The sequence below is a fragment of the Mus pahari genome, chromosome 20 (assembly GCF_900095145.1).
Source record: "Mus pahari chromosome 20, PAHARI_EIJ_v1.1, whole genome shotgun sequence".
NCBI lineage: Eukaryota > Metazoa > Chordata > Mammalia > Rodentia > Muridae > Mus > Mus pahari.
The window spans coordinates 20,044,173-20,063,380 of NC_034609.1; the positions used below are offsets into that span (position 1 = coordinate 20,044,173).

The window sequence follows — 19,208 nt, forward strand, 5'->3', positions numbered from 1 at the left end:
TTCAAGGATATTAAATTGAATTAAAGGAGTAGTGACTTGCCTTGAGGCAAATCCCACCTGGCTAAATTTAGGTCCAGGCATAGTATAAGCCTTTAATACCAGGAGATCTCTTGAGTCTGAGGCCAGCCTAGAACAGAGAAAGTTCTAGATGAAGAAAAACTTAAATCCAGGCTTGGTGGACCATATCTTTAATCCCACTGTTTAGGAGACCGGCATACAGGTTTCTGAGTTCAAAGTCAGTCCATGGAGCAGGTTCCAGGACAGCCAAGTTTAGACAGTGAAGGAGCTAGAGAACACAAATCTGGTGATAATGTAATAAAACAAGGGGGCCATGTTCCAGCCCCAGCAAGCAGCAGAACTCAGCAGCTTTGGCCAAATGGCTCTGGCTTTAGAGTTAAGAGGAGAAGGAGACTACTGGGACAATTGATGCTGGTTTTCTCGAGCTAAGAAATTAGTGGTGATTAAAGAGACCAGCATCGCTGAGGTCAAATCTGGGAAATGTTTTCTGAGAGCACAAAGAAGCTGTGTTCCAGAGATAGCTAAGGTTGTATCTCCTGCTGCAGCTGTACTTGGTAAAGTGTAAGAGTCACTCAGGTGGTACTGATTTTGAAGGCATGAAGGGGCCAGGGAGAGCAGCTGAGGCTTGGCTCTGTGAGAGGCCATGGAAGGCCATCGGTGAAGGTGCAGCTTCAGTTGCAGTTGACAGCCCAGGACTGAAGGGGTCATGCAAAGGAGATGAGGCTTGGCACCATGAAGAGAGCCTATTGGTAAAGCCTAGTTGCAGCAGAAGACCCCAGCATATTGGAGATGCCAGTACTATGGGATGATCACTAAGAACAGCAGCAGCAGCAGTGGAGTGGATGAACCTGAGCTTAGAGTGCTGAGAGCAGAGCTTGAGAAGTGAGGCTAGTCCTTTGGGGAAGCTCATAAGATTGTGTGTGGACCCCAGACATTGAAACAAGAAGCTATAACATTGAAGTTGTATCTTGGGGAGAATCCCCAAGATGTGCAAGATGCCAGGATCGTGATCTATCTACTAAGGAAAGCTGCTAACAGGGAGTGAAACAGTTCAGGAGCCAGAAATACTTTACAGTCGACAAAGACGAGAAAGGAGTTGAAAAATCTGAAGACAACATTGACATCAGCCATGGAGATGCAGAGTTTGGAGTTTGCCCAGCTGGTTTCCTGTTTTGCTTTGGGAATTACAGTTAAGTGATTGGATGAGTCTCAGAAGAGACTTTGAACTTTGTTCTTACAAGAGTTGCTTGCTGTCGTCATGGTGTCTGTTCACAGCAGTAGAACCCTAACGAAGAGAGGCTACTTGGTGAAAGTGCAGCCCAGTTGCAGCAGAAGACCCTAGCATTTTGGAGATGCCAGTACCATGGGATGGCCACCAAAGAACAGCAGCAGCAGCAGTGGAGTGGAGCCAGCCAGAGACTAGAAGACAAAGCCTCGTGTGCTGCAGAGGGCGGAGCTAGAGAAGTGACCCAAGCCCCTGGAGGAGCCCAGATCCTGAGTAAATCCCAGATAACTGGACATTGAGTTCTTTATACTGTTGGAGTTTGGTTTTTCTTGGTTCAGATTATAGCTGTAGCCTCTTAAAGGTCTTTAATTTTGAATTTTATCGGAGCCCACAGTTGAAAAACTTTCAAATTTTAGAAGATTTTGGATTATAGAGGGGATTGGATATTTTTAAAGATACTGAAATTTTTATTTGCTTGAATTTGTAAAGCCTGTGGGATTTTTAAAGTAACGTAGGTTTTTATTGTGAGATGTTAGGGTTGAATATGAAAAGAAAGTTGTGGCTTAAAGGTGATGTGTGTATGAAGTTGACAAGGGGTCAGTTGTGCGGGGTAATCTTATGTGAGCCTGACACACAAAGTAGTCAAAAGAGAATCCCAACTGAGAACATGCCTCCATAAGATCCAGCTGAAAGGCATTTTCTTAATTAGTGATTGATGTGGGAGAGCCCAGCCCATTATGGGTGAAGACATCCCTGGGCTGGTGGTTCTGGGTTCTATAAGAAAGTAGGTTGAAAAAACAAAACAAAACAAAACAAAACAAAACAAAAAAAAACAAAAAGAAAGTAGGTTGAGCCAGGCATGGTGGCGCATGCCTTTAATCCCAGCACTTGGGAGGCAGAGGCAGGCAAATTTCTGAGTTCAAGGCCAGCCTGGTCTACAGAGTGAGTTCCCAGGATAGCCAAGGCTATACTGAGAAACTCTGTCTCGAAAAAAACCAAAAACCAAAAACAAACAAAACCCAAGAAAGTAGGTTGAGCAAGTCAGGGAAACAAGCCAGTAAGCAGGACCCCTCCACGGCCTCTACATCAGATCTTGCCTCCAGGAGCCTGCCATGTTTGCGATCCTTCCACGATGAACAGTGATATGGAAAGTGTAAACCAAATCCTTTTCTCCCCAATTTAGTTTTTGACCATGGTGTTTTTTGACCATGGTGGTTTTTGACCATGGTGGTTTTTGATGCAGCAACAGAAAACCTGACTAAGACAGGAATTGAGGAAGTTTATTAAAAACACATGCTCTCTATCAATACTGCATGCTGTGCTGGATATGGTGGCCCATGTCTTTAATCCCAGCACTTGGGAGGCAGAGGCAGGAGGGTCTCTGAACTCCACAGAGTTCCGGGACAGGCAGAGATACACAGTAAGACCTTGGTCTGAAACAACAAAACAAAAACTCCAAAACCAAACTTAAAAACCAAAAACCAAACAAACAAAAACTAAAACCCCACTATATGCTCAATACATGGACTTTATTATTACTTTATTCCTTATAATTTCTCTATAGTGTTTTCTTTCACCAGACGACAGGAAACTTGCCGGTTCTGTGGAAAGAGGAAGCCTGGTGCTGGGTGAATAGCCACACACAGGCTACGAAGTGCTATTAACCTCCTACCGAAAGTTCATTCTTTTTTTTTTTTTTTTTTTTTCATTTTATGTATGTGAGTACACTGTCACTCTCTTCAGACACATCGGAAGAGGGTATTGGTTGGATTACTACTACAGGTGGTTCTGCAGCACCATGTGGTTGCTGGGAATTGAACTTGGAACCTCTGGAAGAACAGTCAGTGCTCTTAACTGCTGAGTCATCTCTCTGACTCCCCACCCACTGAAATTTCATTCTTGAAAGAGTTCCACTCACCAGAAAACTGGCTCCGACCCTTAAGGCTCCAGTCCCGGAAATGGTCTGCACAGTGACGAACTGTAGGGGAGACAAAGTCAGTCTTTACACTTTAGAACTTCATTCTTCTAGCTATTTGATATTTGTATAGGGACATTTATTTACTTTATGAATATCTTGTCTGCATGTTTGTATGTACACCACGCTCATGCCTGTTGCCCTACAAAGTCCAGAGGCATCAGATCTGGAGTTACAGACGATTGTGAGCTGCCATATGGGTGCTGGGAATCAAACCCGAGCTCTCTAGAAGAGCAACAAGTACTCTAAACCACAGAGCCACCTTTCCAGCGCCTGTTGAATTGTTTGTACTGTGTGTGTATGCCCTGTGTATATGGGCATGAGGTATACATGTGGCATGTGTGTGTGTGTGTGTGTGTGTGTGTGTGTGAATGTGTAAGACAAGACGATGCCTTGGAGCTTGGTTCTTTCCTTCAGCCTTCATTGTGGGATCTGGAGACTGAACTCAAATCATCAGGGCTGTGCAGTAAGCACTTTATCTGCTAAGCCATTTCGCTGGCCACTACAAGTGAATTCTGGATGGCGAATTCCATATAACCATCTATGTTATATGGAAAATTTTAGGATATAAAAATCTTTCTCAATAGAATAAAGGAGTGGTTTCTGCACACACACACACACACACACACACACACACACACAAATATAAAGACATTAAAATAGCCACTATATTCAAACGCTATTTTAGAAAGACCATGTTTCTTTAAACATCTAGTTCACACGTATATTATTCTTTGGAGTGCTGAGGACTGAACCTAGGGCTTTTACACATTTGAGGCTAGTATTCCACCAGTGAGATATTAATACTTTATGTTTTTAAATCTTAGGCAGAAAAATAACTTCGGAAGTATATCCATTAAGCCATATCTCCCCCTTTTCTTACAAAAGAAAGTAACACAGTCAGTGCGCATGTCTTTATTCTAGGATCACGGCCTCTCTGTCCATGCCCTGGGACAGGGCAGCAGAGGACAGCCATACCAGCCCTGCCCCCATGGTCTACTCACGGCTGCTTCTCCCATCCAAGCTGGAAGCTTAACACGTGATTGTGGGGACTAATTATAGGCCTATAACGAGGCCCAGGGAGGTGTTTGTAATGCATATTCGGCATAAAAAGATGAAAATCAACACCACCACCAAGATGGGCCAAGGTGATCGGTCAAATCTTCAAGATAATCGATATAGTTAAACTTCCTATCAGTAAGCATGGCCACCTCAGCCATTACACACATATTAACCGAGTGAACATTTCCCATATCAAGCTCAAGCCCCGCTGGCTTACCCGGCCGCTTTTCAACACTTCGTTGTTCTCGCCCAGGGCCAGTTCTGCAGAAGCCTTACAGAATTCAGCCAGTCCCCCAATGGGCAGGTATTCTTTGTCCAAATTTTTTGCAGCAATCTGGGCCTCTGCCTAGACAAGAAAACGTAAGTCTTAATTTTTTCTTCTGCCCCCATCTACTGAGATGACCATAAACGGTTTATGAAGTAAATGTCAAAGGCCACGTTGCTATTTGGGCTGGCTATGAACTCCTGGGCCTTCATGGTCTTCCTGCCACTTGGCAAGCCTTATATTCCATATGAAGTTACTGTTTAAGAAGGATAAGTGGAAGAGTTGACATTTTGTATCATAGAGCAGAAATAAATTTTACTGTTTTAATATTATCATTTTTGTGAAATAAAAATCGTTTTATATGTGGACCAGTAAGGTGGTTTGGATGAGAATGTCCATAGACTCATATGTTTGAGTACTCCATCCCAGCTGGTGGAACTGTTTGGGAAGGTTTAGGAGGTGTGGCCTTGTTGGAGGAAGTGTGTGTGTGCCTCTCTGCCTCTCTCTTGCAGATCGAGTTGTGAGCTCTCAGGTATTCTTCACCTTGGAGTCGCTCTGCTGTCAGGGACTTACCCTCTGAAACCATAACTCAAACGCTATGACTTGCTTGGTGTCACTGTCTTGTCACTGCACCTGAAAAGTACCTAAGACATCTAGGTTGACTTGAACCTGCCAGTATCTTGTTTCAGCCTCCCAAGTCCTGAGATTTTTAAAATTGTTCTGGGACAGGGTTTCTCTATGTAGAGTAGGCTGTCCTGGAACGTGCTATATAGCATAGACCTTAAACTACCAGAAATCTACCAGCCTTTGCCCCCTGAGGGCTAGCATTAAAGGTTCCACTGTGTCCAGCACAATTACTGGGTGTGTGCCATCATCCTGCCTAAAGGGTTTTATATGAAAAGGTAAGGTCATTCTTGGTTATCATGTAACATAATAGGGCTCTCTTGCAATACAAAAGAATGAAATTTATGAGCAATGTGTTAGGTGTGTGAGATGACAAAATTCAATTGAGTGTATAAGAGGAATGCATGTACGTGCCAGTCAGGGAACTTACACTGTGACATGGGAAAAATGGTCCCCATTCCTGACTCATAGGTTATGGTGAACTGTTGAGATAATGGACAGCAGTGCTTAGTTGTGGTCTAGCCTACAACCATAGCTTATCAATCATCGAATACATTTTTAGAATTCTTGTGATGTTGTGATGTGTTTGCATGCCAGAAGACACTCTATCACAACTAATATCTCCAGCCTCAAATAACTTCTGAATATAACAAAAATGGAGAATGAAAGAAGCTATCCTGTAGTTCAGGAAGGGTGGATAGCACATGTCTCTCTGTGTGTGGATTTCACCACAGCAATCACCAGAGGGATAGAAATAAGAGTAGCTGCACCCGCAGCTGGCTATTCCTCTCCTTAAGAGAGGATGTTAAAATTGTCATCCTCTTGTGCCCTCTCAGGATTAGGCACCACGCCTGACTTACAATCTTACAGGCCTCGTGGCTTTGATCTGCTTTCTCAGGTAAGGAAGATCATGGTCTAGAAAATCCAGGTGATTCAAAAAGCCAGAGCCAGGACCTGGGAGCGTGGGGGTGCTGGGGTGGGGTCCCTAAGTCCTGTTCCGGCACTCCCCCCCTTTTTTTTTTTTTTGGTTTTTTGAGGCAGGGTTTCTCTGTATAGCCCTGGCTGTCCTGGAACTCACTTGTAGACCAGGCTGGCCTTTAACTCAGAAATCCACCTGCCTCTGCCTCCCGAGTGCTAGGATTAAAGGTGTGTGCCACCACACCCAGCTGGTCTGGCACTCCCTTTGGCTCAGGTTCCATGTCCTAGCTAGCAGGAGACAAGTGCCAAGCTCACCTTGCGGACACTGGGGAGCACATAAGGCTTTCCGTTATCATCCCGGTAGGCACCCACTCCCAGGTTCATCTTCTTGCTGTTGGTATCTCTCTTGAAGGCTTCGGTAACTCCCAGGATGGGATCTGGAGGTCCCATTTCCACATGGGTCCACCAGGAGCTGAAATGAGAAATATGTCACCCCAGCCATGAGCTCCATTCCTACAGCCAGATACGTCTCTGCTCTGCCAGAGATCCATTTTGGCATGTGTGTATTACAGGACAGGTGCCAGCATTCCAATAGCACGAAAGCCTTCAGAAGACTGGAGGAAATCAGCACAAATATGATACGATGCAGAAAGATAGCACCCAAGTTATTTTGGGTAGGATAGGGTACAACCACAGCTTTAAAACATTTTTTTTTTCCTTCAGCTTATTAATGAATAATGAAGGCGTGGCCCATATACATCGGGACACGTTATTCGGCTGTAAAGAAAAGTGGAAATTAAGGTTTCAGGTAAGTGAGCATCACCAGTAGGCATGAGTGGGGTAACTTGGACCCAGAGACAGGTGCTGCCTGCATGTTCTCTCCCTAGCTCGGAAGCTTTAGATGCAAGTGTAAAACCTGGCGTCACTACAGAAATCGGGAAGATAAAAGGGGCCAAGGAGACCGCTAGAGGGGGATAGGATACAGGTGCAATAAAGGGGGAAATGGGGAAAACAAGGGAGTGGTTTTAACTGGGAAGCAGAAAAGGAGAGGAGGCCAATAAGGTGGGGGGGGGGGTGTCTAAAAGGTTTGAAAAGCCATAGGGAAACCGTTTTCATTCCGTTTACACACACACTTCACAACGTGATGCCACTTGGATGACAATGTTACTCAGGCGCATTAGACCACTTAACAAGAGTGCCAGGCATGGGAAACCTTCCTTTGGCTTGCTTATTGGTCAGGCGAGTCTAAGAGACTCCCAAACTAAGATGGCTATTGCCATTGTCCTCCGAGAAACTGAAAGTAAGCTCCCACTGCTAAAATACACATGCCAGACAAAAGACTCTGGAGAAAGTGATCTGGACCGCCTCCTGGGAAGCCGCCTCCTGGGAAGCCGCCTCCTGTGGACTAGAATTTCATCATAACCAAAACTGCTCGGCAAGCTGCCAAGGGGGAGGAGCAATCGGTAGTCCTACTCTGCCTTAAAATTTACTAACTGCAGGGCAGTGGTGGCGCATGCTTTTAATTCCAGCACTTGGGAGGCAGAGGCAGGCGGAAAGCCAGCCTGGTCTACAGAGTGAGTTCTAGGACAGCCAAGGCTATACAGAGAAACCCTGTCTCGAAAAACAAAACAAAACAACAAAAATCAAAACCAAAAAACCTTACAAACCACAACAATGACCAGCAATGGCAAGATGGCTCCAAGCAGGCAAGACTGATACTGTGTATCTTGTGGCAACCCACAGCTGTTAGTTTCACTGAGCCTTGCTGAAGTTTCACTAAGGGAATTCACGCCTTGTAGCCGGTGATTGTTACTTTGTGTAGAGTTTTCTTTCTTTCACCTTTCTCTACCCTTTTTCCTTCCACCCTTCCACCCCCTAACACTAGATAAGAAAGATAGATAGGAAAGGAAAGAGATCCCTGAATAAAGTCAAGGGTTGAAAAGGGGGCAAGGGTTATCTATCTGGTTAGACTACTTCCTGCTGATTAGGGGTGTCCAAGTTCCTTAGGGGCAAGTTTGTTCTTTGCTGTCAGGATATCAAATTCCTCCCCCAACCCCCAAATTTCTTGTTTCTTCTTTTTACATGACTGCTTAACAAACCTTGACCAATAGCAACCAACAACCCACCTCTTGGGGCCTAGCATTCATTCATTCATTCATTCATTCATTCATTTGTTTGTTTGTCGAGAGAGAGAAAAAGGTTTCTCTGTGTAGCCCTGGCTGTCCTGGAACTCACTCTGTAGAGCAGGCTGGTCTTGAACTCAGAAATTCACCTGCCTCTGCCTCCCAAGTGCTGGGATTAAAGACATGGGCCACCACTGTCGGGTTATTTATTTTTAAAGATTTTGTTTATTCTATGTACACAAGTACACTGTAGCTGTCTTCAGATACACCAGAAGAGGGCATCGGATCCCATTATAGATGGTTGTGAGCTACCATGTGGCTGCTGGGATTTGAACTCAGGACCTCTGGAAGAGCAGTCGATACTCTTAACAGCAGAGCCATTTCTCCAGACCCCGGGCCTATGATTTATATACTGTCTGAAAAGTCTCCAGAATTCCAAACATCACACAGTTGCAGAAAGTATCTGCAGCTGGCCAAGTCATGCCCTGCCAGAGAAGGAAGCAAATCATGGTTGCTGTGGACAACCTGAGGCAGCCCCGCATGCCACACCTGGGATTAAAATGAAAACATTCATATATAGCCCAGAAAACAAATGAACAAGCACACTTGTATGTCTGGCTTGTGTAGTTGCTGGGGATTGAACCCAGGGCTTTGTGCGTGTTGAACAAACGTGACTTGAGCCACATGTCCAGCTCCCTGGCCTGAAACCTAGGTCAGGTGCTTCAGTGTACTGGAGCTTACACTAGGATTTCTGCAGCTTAAACAACAAAACAAAGCCTACCCTTACTATGTGTCAATAATGTGGAAAGACTAAGCACCTGCCTGACGTGTTTTCCATCTCTGTACGGGACTGATGGACAAGATTGCATAATCCTAGTTTTATAGCATCAATTCATAGGCTTCCTGGCAAATGTGAAATAACCGTTTTACTACTTTGAATGCACTACCTTAAAATATGTTTTTCAGCTTGTTTCATCCTCAACCAGTTTACATTTAGGAAAAACATGTATTAGATGAATACTTAACATATCAAGGCATAGTATTTATTCTTATTAATATATATTTTAAAAAGAGTTTATTTTATGTCTATGAGTATATTGCAGCTATCTTCAGACACCAGAAGAGGGCATTGGATCTCATTACAGATGGTTGTGAGCCACCATGTGGTTACTCAGGACCTCTGGAAGAGCAGTCAGTGCTCTTAACTGCTGAGCTTTCAATCCAGCCCTCATTAATATTAATATTTTTAATTATTTGCTAGTGAAGGGTTCTACTACTGTGGTATAAGCCATAACCCAGTCTGGATTTTTTTTTTTTTTAAAAGGCTTAGAACAGGTTATATTTCTCACCCCCTTGCTAGCACTAAATATGACTAAGGTGCGTTTATTCCAGTTACAGAGCCCTAGAGCTACCTTGCATATTTTCCTGGTTTAGTTTAAATCTGTCCTTGTTCACTTAACTCTCTAGGAAACCACCTATCTCCTTAGGCTTCTCTTGGCTGTGGCAGTTTCCATTTCCTTGGTTTTGGTGACATGGGTGCTTTGGGTATATTCTAGCCAAATACATGCCACGGGCTCCCTTGGGAGGTTTTTCACATGATCAGATTGGGGTAAAGTGTTTCTTTTGGGAACAGTTCTATTTCATGTCATTGAAGACAATTTCTAATAACCTTTACATGTTCAAACAGTGTGTTAACTAATGAACTGGTTCTGTAACTACCAATAACTTCTGTGATTGGGCAGACAATGAATTCTAAGTATATTTTAAAGTCTTTTGACATTCTCTATGGAGAGCAGTCATTTTATGGGCATGCTCTCTGCCACCACTTTAATAGGGGATAAAGGACACATGTACTAAACTACGTCAAGTGCTTTCTTGTTTGTCCATGTGGGGACTCACATCCCTGCCTCCCCTCCCCCTCCCCCAATTTTCACTGGAAAAAGAAGTTAAAAGGAACTTAATAAGTAGCTGAAAACATACTCCACCAGGTGAAATACTACTGGTTTTTTTTTTCAAGGTGGGAAAAAGGCAGCTTGTCCTGGGCCCCTTTAGTTGTTGGCTCAGGATTCCCTTTTACTCTTAAAACTTTGAGGAATCTAAAGAACTTCTGTTATTTTCCTCCCTTACCTGAGATTCAACTATACAAATGTCTGTAGTGGGGCCCGGGCACCTGGGATCATAGGTGCAGATTGGCTTCAGTCTCTGGCTGGAGAAGCCCACTTGGCACTGTGGGCTACATGCTTTCTCTTCCCTCTCACCATGTAGCCCAGGGTGGCCTGGAATGACTAAGCCACTTGCCCACAGATCCCCTGACTGCTGGGATTACTGTGTCTGGCTGCTAACACAGTTCCGGAGCTCACAGTGGGGGTGGTGTAGGTTAGTCAGAGCGCCTAGCTGCAGCTCCTCCCAAAGCTTCCACTTGCGTGGGGCTTAGCTATTAATATTTACTGTGTTGGGGACTAAACTTGAGAAATCTGTTAGTTATTAACCATCTGAAAACAGGAAGCATGGAAAACCATGTGCATTACCGTAAATAACACCTTGTATTGCTATGAAAATAGTTTTGACCTGTCAGGTGTGGTTGTGCCTGCTTGACGCCTCAGCATATGATGGTATCAGATATATGAAAGGGCATGTGAGGACAAATTCAGATGATGAATCCTGTTCCCATCTCTCTCTCTCTCTCTCCTTCCTTCCTTCCTCCCTCCCTCCCTCCCTCCCTCCCTCCCTCCCTCCCTTTGTGGGTTCAAGGCTTTCCTCTCCAGTGACTATCTTCAGGCTTTTGAGAGTGGTAATGGGGACCTAGGCAACCAGAGGGATAAAAGCCCTCACTGCCTCTTCAGAACAAGCATAGAGCTATGTACGGGACCCTCCTTTTGCCCTGGCAGACAGCTTTGGGGAACTCAGCTTCTACTTGCATATTGAAGTTCCTGCCTCCTTCATGCAAATGTCCAGGTTTCCAGTGATGAGTGCATTTGTCAGTGTCCATGGTATGCTCTCGGGCCTTGCTGTCGTCAGAGCAGCCTTCCTAACACTCGCTTGGGCAGGAACCATCCTGCCGGGCCCAGGATGGAAAGCCAAGTATCGAGAGGAGGTGGCGAGCAGTGGTGTCTGGTTTATAACTGATGCTTCAATGTCTTTAGAGTTTGTTCAGTTTGGATGGCCTAGGTTTCCTGGTAGTGATACCTTTACTTGCTACCACATAAAACACCCTTTTTTACCTTTTCCCATCAGCTCGGACAGTAGAGTGTAAGCTTTTCCTAGATTATTTCTATAAACTTAAGGCTGACTCTATTATGGTCCTGATTAAATGAAAACCCCTCACCCGGATTCTCTGGCTAAGAATTATTTTCAGACTTATCTTTGTGTATGAGTGTTTTGCCTACATGTGTATATGTGCACAGTGTGCATGCCTGGTGCTAACAGAGGTCAGAAGAAAGTGTCAGATCATGCGGAACCAGAGTTATGGATACGTGTAAGACTTCATGTTGGTGCTGGGAACCAAACCAGGGTTCTTAAGAGCAATAAGTGCTCTCAACTGTTGAGACATTCCCCTAGTCCCCAAAGTGAAGATTCTTCACAACTACGCTCCATATTTAACTTTAATGTTTTATTGTCATTTTTGGATAAACAGGTAAGCGACGGTTGTCCCTCAGGGAATCACGGTCCTATTTCAATTACATGACCAAACTTCATCTGCTGGCTCTTTACCATTTGGCCTTCCTAAAACTGGATATGAAATACAGGTAAGCAGAATTCATTTAAATCTGTGTTTGGAATTTCCTGAAAAATGTTGGCTTTCCAATCCGAGAGAACGTAGCTGAAGGCTTTGGCAGAATGTAACTGAAGGATTTCACTTCATGTTAGACTATCCCTCTGAGGAAAAGATCATCTTACAGTTTCTCTTAGGAGAGATAAGCAAGAAGCTTTTTATAGTTTTTATATAAACAAAGTTGTTGTTGTGTGTATGTATGTGTGTATGGGGGTGGGTGTCTACAGGCTGGCCTCAAACTCATAGAGATCCAGTTGCCTCTGAGTGTTAGGATTAAAGGTGTGGGCCATCATGCCTGGCTCTATGAAGAAAGTCTTTAAGGCAGTGGTTCTCAACCTTCCTAATGCTGAGAATCTTTAATACAGCTCTTCATGTTGTGGTGACCCCCGCCATAAAATTATTTCATTGCTACTGTAATTTCATAACTGTAATTTTGCTACTGTTATGAACCCTGCCTTGGCAGGCTGTGGCAGTGGGTGAGCTAGCTGGGGGCAGTGCTGGAAAGTTCACCCTTGAGGTGCCCGAATAGGAGAGCTGGTGGGGCCGAGCAACTCAGCTACAAGCCCCCCCCTCCCCCAGGCCCAGATCCAGGGCTTTGAGTTGGTCTGTTCACTGCTGGAGTATGTGAAAGGCCTATTCTGCAGATGCATCTCTAAGACACAGGGCGATGTCGGGATATACAAGAGGAGTTCCAGTAAGGATCCAGTGTTGAGAGTGTAGCAGAAGCCAGAGACCTTGAACCAGGCCAGTGATTCATTGCAATGAACATTTGCAAATAAAGATACATGGGCAAGGGGCTGATGAGATGGCTCAGTGGGTAAGAGCACCCGACTGCTCTTCCGAAGGTCCTGAGTTCAAATCCCAGCAACCACATGGTGGCTCACAACCATCCGTAAGGAGATCTGACTCCCTCTTCTGGAGTGTCTGAAGACAGCTACAGTGTACTTACATATAAATAAATAAATCTTTAAAAAAAAAAAAGATACATGGGCAAAAGGCTACCTTTGGGACACATGCTGATACACTACAGCTTCCATAATTTTTTTTTTTTTTATCTTTTTTTGGGGGGTGTGGGTGAGGAGAGAAGGTTTCAGGGGCAGAGGGGTAGACATGAAGGGACAGGGAGATGAGTGGGACTGGGGTGCATAATGTGAAATTCACCAAGAATCAACAAAAAGTTAAAGAAAAAAAGAACAGCTATAGGTTTAAGGTGTCCTAAGGTGATTATAAACTTGACATGTTCTAATGTTTTCAGAGTTGGGACGGTAAAGAGCAGAATATTAACCACTTCCTACGAGATTGGATGTGGGGTGACCAGCAGGGAGGCATTGACAGTGCAACCTGGCTATGAGTCACAGTGATGACTTTGGGATAGGGAACTGAGAATGTTTTTGGCAAAGCTTCCAGAAAGAAAGTCCTTAAAGGAAAGTTGGTGGGGGAGGGGGGGGGAAGGGCTTCCGGGAGGAGGGGCCCCAGGAGCTTGGTGCTAAGGAGGAAAACTGCGAGCAACACAAGCTTAAGAATGAAGGCGGAGTGGGTGGGAGCTGCGCGCTGCTGCAGTAGAAACGGGAAGGCACAGAAATCAGGCTCCGGGTGACTTAGGAGAAATGTTCAGGTTCTTTTCATCCGTCTAGTCTCTGCCAAATGCTTCAGCAGGGCACAATGAATTAATTATTCACTAGGATTTCCTAGCCAGCCATGTCCCGTGGAAAGTGCTGCCAGTTAGTACTTCCAGCCAGCCTCACTCTCATGAGTGATAACTTGTGGCAGGCTCCCGACCTGGTGGGTGCTTGGCAAACTGCTAATTCTGTTATTTAAGAGCAGATTCCCCCCCCCCCTCGCCCCCCGCCTTGGGATTTCCCAGGTTTTTACTTCTTTTCAATGGTGCCTTTTAATAGCCTGCCCTGGCCAAACTGCTGGGATTCAAGTAGCTTACCCACTTATGAACTGAGTGAGTAGAGGCAAGAGAAGGGACTCCCAACCTCAGGAATCTTCATCTGTTAAATGTGGCTTAACAGTAACAGTATCTACATCAGAGGGTTGGTATTAAAGAAAACACAGTCAGAGGAGCCAGACACAGTGTTTCTGATGGTCACTGGCATTAGTCTTGAAGTCATTTACTACAGTTTCACTTGTCACCTGTAAGACCAATAATGTGGCACCTTCAAACAGCATATGGCCAAATGCATTTCTTTCTGACTTTAAAATTATTATTATTATTTTTACATTCTCGGGTGACATCAGCTTTTCCCATTCTTAGCTCTAGGCAAGGAATGAAAAATTATTCCTTAGCCAGGCAGTGCTGGAGCTCACCTTTGATTCCAGCTACATGGGAGGCAGAGACAGGCAGATCTCTGTGAGGCCAGCCTGGTCTACAAAGCGAGTTCCAGGACAGCCAGGGCTTGGTTACACAGAGAAACCCTGGCTTCAAAACCAAAACCCAAAGCAAACTAACCAACCAACCAAACAAACAAAAAGTCTTCCCTTTCCTCCCATTAGCCATTACTGTAAGCTGTGAGGGAGAGACACATACTTTGAAACAACTCAAATAGGTTTTGGTTGTTTCTCATCCCCAGACAGAAGCCATGCAGCCACCTGCCTGTCCACATCACTGTCATCAAGCACAGAGTGAAATGAATACTTTGACTGTCAAGGGCACTCAAATGTCCAGAAGGCGACTTTCCATTTTTAAAAAAAGGCCCTTAAACAATGACAGAGCTGCCTCTTGAAGTGGCAGGAGGTATCATTCCTATTTAACAGTATGAACAACACTTACATAAAATATGTAGGAGATAAAGTCTCTAGGAGCCTCAGCCATGAATATTCTTGCATAACACGTAAACAAACAAACAGACAAAAAACCAAAACCCCAATGCCCCAAACTCTGAATGTCAAGCATGCTAAGCAAATGGGGCAGTAATCTTTTGATCATCTACACCGATCAAATGTCAGGTTCTCTATGCCCCTCATTATCCCATGCTTTAAAACTGTGAAGATTATAGACTTGGGAGAGCTCTGCTATTTGTAAAGACATAGCATTAGATGAAAACCAGAGTGCTCCGGGGGTAAACTGATAACCCATGGCCTACAAAATGATTCCCACAATGCCCTTTGGACAGAGAGTGCAGGGCCACAAACATTGAGCAACAGTGACCACTCAACCAAAAGAAGCTAGGTACAAAGTATTCAGATAAGCATTGCAAATGCCTCTTATCTTCCTGAGGTTTAAGCAGCTTTTGAAACGATTTCTTATTTAAAATCGCTTGCTCTAGCACAGGTTGGCCTGGAACTCTTTTCTCTTTTTTGTAGCTCAGGAGAATGGCCTTTAACTCAAAGCAATTCCCCTGTCTCGTGCCCCTAAAATTTTGATTTTGATGCATATTTTCCAGCACCGTGTGTAGATTTTGAGCTAAAAATGAAAAATTAAAAATGATGCATTTATTTAGAAAATAAGGGCTTGAAATAAAAATATACAAAGCGAAAGGCATTCCACGGGCCAGGCCTGTCTCTCTGGCACAGTGCTTGCCTGGTCTGCACTGAGGCTCTGGATTCTGTCCCCAGTGGGGGAAGGGAGAAGGAAGCTGGTTGTAGTAACATTAAGAAGGTACAGGTAAGATGACTGACTGCAGCGTGTCCCAAGCAGACTTGGTGTACATAGTACATTTCAGGCTAGCCAGGGCTACATAGTAACCCCAACATTGAAGCAAGCTTTCAGATACAACTCAGAACTAAAAGTTGCCAAGGTCTCTGCTCTCCCTTACCTTAAATTCTAACTGGGAAATGGCAGAAAAGAAACAGCAGGCAGGCTCTCAGACTGAAATCACTAAGCAATCACACCCAAGGGGAAACCTCACCAAACAGTTTAAGTGAAGGTCAGGTATTTCATATATATATATTTACAAACAGGGATATTTCAAGGTTAAAATAACGGGAAAACTGATTTTCCTCCTACCCATACAAGTACCCCTTGTTTGTTCTCCAAATTGCAGCATAAATAACTTTACCCCCATCCTCCCCTTCAGGTGGGTAGGCATGAAAGGGCGCCCATTGGCATGGAGCCAAAAAAACGGACTCTGGGAAGGACAGACTGTTCTACTACCTTGAAGATGCTTGAACACATTCAAAGGACAGAAGGCAAGCATAAAATGTTCCGCAGGCTTCGCTCCCGGTTAGTATGTGCCCCGGGGAGGTGTCTGTAGTACTCCAGGAGACTCTCCTGAGGCCAAGGGAAGAATTAGGAGTTACTAGTTCCCGTTTAGGCCTGGAACTTTCAGTACACCTCAGTTTAAGAGTGACTCATTTGTCTTTTTTAAAAAAGGAAGTCAGTCCTCTTGTCTTGACTCACAGCGGCATCACCAGCAACTGGTCCAGGGCCTGGCTCGGAGAAACTGGGTTACGAAATATTTTGAGGAGGAAAGAGCCGACTGAAATGCAGAGAAAGATGGATGGCTTCCAGTCAGCTGAATCTCCCAAGGGTTTAAAACAAAGAAAGTACACTTCAACCCTTTTCCATCCAAAGGCCAGACGGGTTTGTCTGGGGAAAGACATCAGGTACTAGTGTGGTGACACTGAAGGAAGGATGCACCACGCCAAGGTCACGGATGCACACCGGATCTGGGCGCCCCGAGAACCTCCTTCCATGTGGTCACATTTCCCTCTGTTACGCACGCTGCTTCTACACAGCACTGGCAGATTTAACCCTCTGGACCCTGACAGCTGGACCCGGCGGGACGCCGGATAGCTGGTCAAGGACACGCGCGCCCCCCTGCACCACAGCCAATCAGCAACAGGCAGCTCCGGCACCATAGCCAATCGGCTATAGGATGGCCCAGCGCCACCGCCCACGTGCTCACCCCTCGCCCCGCACCCCACTGTGCTGAGTCCACATCTTGGACCCCCCATCACCCGCTAGAATAGGATTCCGGGTGCAGTCGAGAGCCACAATTCCCGGGGGCTATGCTGGCTCTCTGTCCAGCGATACAGGGGAGGGATGAGGGGTCCTGGGGTCACCCCGGGTCGCAGACACTGGACTCTCAGACCCGGGACAGGCAACCCCTGGGGACACAGGAGGGTGAGGGTGCGCGCGCGAGTACGATCGCGGGGTGGGGTGCAGGTTTCGCAGGGTCCACAGTTCGGCTGGGCAGGGGCAGGCCCGCGGTCCCGCTGCATCTCCGTATCCCTCGGCTCACCTGGCTCTGGAAGAGGCTGCAGCAGCTAGGCCTGGGTGAAAGGCAGCAGCCATCCCGGAGAGGATGCGGCTGGAGTGCAGGAGGGCCATGGTGGGCGGTAAGACGGCAGGGGATGGTGGTAGAGCCGAGATCAGGGGAAGCGTCCGCTGGAACCGAGGCGCGGGCTCCTAAAAGGTGAGGACAGCGACTTCCCTGGGCGTGGCTAGAGCGGCCCCGCGCCTGGAGCGAGCCATGTCGCAGCGGCCCCTTGCGGTCGGGAGTAGAATGACGACGCCTCCACGGAGGTCATGGAAACTCGCAAGGGCACTGCTAATCGCCGCCTGTAAAACCTGTGAAACTTGTATGTAAGGATGTGCAGTCCGCGGTGCCCAGCGCCCTGTATCCAGTTAATCATCCGCTACGCTAGAGGCAGCTGCTAGTGTGCCAGTTTGAAAGAAGGAAAAAACGTAAACTGACCCCGAGGAAGTATTTTTTTTTTCCAAATGCTCCACAGCCTTTAATATACAGTATGGTTTTCCTTCCAACCCACCAGTTGGAGTTTCCCAAAATGCAGGTCTTTCAAGGTCCAGATTGCTCTCATGTCCCTGTTAGAGGAGAGCAGGCATATTTTGTGGGGCAGTTGTATTAACTGAGATTAGTAGATTATGCCCCGCCCCCAAAATGGCCTGATTAGTCCATACAAAATTACCCAGGATCAAGATTTGCACATCAAATCTTCATAATTATGTTTGGAAGAAATGAATAAATTTTTAAAGACTGGGAGAATGAATTTGAGACAAGCCCACAAGTTGACTGTGTCCACTCTGAACATGGGTCATTATTTCCCAGCACACTTCGCAGAAATCTGTATAGAATTGAACCACTTGCCAGTCTAATTTATCCGACCACTCCAGTTGTCTGTGTGATTGTTATCAAATCTGGGGTCCACAGCATGTGCTGAAAACCAGGCCCATCCACTGGTCCTCAAAGTAAAATAGTGGAAAGCAGAAAAAGATGTACTTGCCGGGCAGTGGTGGCGCACACCTTTAATCCCAGCACTTGGGAGGCAGAGGCAGGTAGATTTCTGAGTTTGAGGCCAGCCTGGTCTACAGAGTAAGTTCCAGGACAGCCAGGGGTACACAGAGAAACCCTGTCTCAAAAAACAAAACAAAAAAAAATTTTTTTACTCAATGTGGCCACACAGGGAAGTTGGACAGAAAGATCCAGTTTTCCTTCCAGATTCTGATGAGATTCCAATGTAAACAGATTCCCAGTCAGCGTGTGCTCCTGCCTGCCAGTGACCCATCACGTAAGGTGATGGATCTGATAAGTTGCTAGAACTGTGTAGACTCTCTGGGAGAAAATTTGCCTCTCTGGTTGCAGCCTTTTTCTTACTTCAGTATGAGATTCCTGGAGAAATTCTCATTTCTTTGGGTTCCATTGTTTCAATAGTCAAATTGAGAGACACAGTGTTTCTTTAGGATGTCTTTCTTCATTTCTTCCAGGGCTGTTGCATGGAGTCTAGATCCCTATATGGAGTCACATTCTGGTCTACCCTAATCCTAACTGTCTTCAGTCACATGTGTCTCCCTGACCTTGGGCTACATTCCTATTGGCAATGACTTTGGATTCCTGCACTATTGTATGTGTTGTGGTTTAAACATGTTTGGCTCAGCTGGGTGTGGTGGTGCACGCCTTTAATCCCAGCACTCCGGAGGCAGAGGCAGACGGATTTCTGAGTTCGAGGCCAGCCTGGTCTACAAAGTGAGTTCCAGGACAGCCAGGGCTATACAGAGAAACCCTGTCTCGAAAAACCATAAAAAAAAAAAAAGAAAGAAAGAAAATGTTTGGCTCAGGGAGAGGCACTATTAGGAGATGTGTGTGGCCTTGTTTGGAGGAAGTGTGTCACTGTGGGGTGGGCTTTGAGACCCTCCCCCTAGCAGCCTGTAAAAAAGTCTTTACCTCTCTGCCTTCAGAACAGGATGTAGAACTCTCAGCTCTTCTAGCACCATGTCTACCTTGACACTGCCATGCTTCCACCATGATAATGGACTGAAC

The 19,208-nt window shown here is 45.6% G+C and overlaps 1 protein-coding gene across 1 annotated transcript in view; it reads right to left on the reverse strand.

The window, feature by feature from the left end:
- The window catches only part of Got2 (glutamic-oxaloacetic transaminase 2), a 27,638-nt gene extending 10,271 nt beyond the window's left edge, over positions 1 to 17,367 (reverse strand). The window contains exons 1-4 of the mRNA XM_021220326.2: positions 17,172 to 17,367; positions 6,403 to 6,559; positions 4,498 to 4,626; positions 3,162 to 3,221 (exon numbers count right to left, since the gene is read on the reverse strand). Of these exons, the coding sequence (XP_021075985.1) occupies positions 3,162 to 3,221; positions 4,498 to 4,626; positions 6,403 to 6,559; positions 17,172 to 17,260 (435 nt within the window). The 5' untranslated portion in view covers positions 17,261 to 17,367. The remainder of the gene's footprint in view (positions 1 to 3,161; positions 3,222 to 4,497; positions 4,627 to 6,402; positions 6,560 to 17,171) is intronic.
- Between the last annotated feature and the right edge of the window lie 1,841 nt (positions 17,368 to 19,208).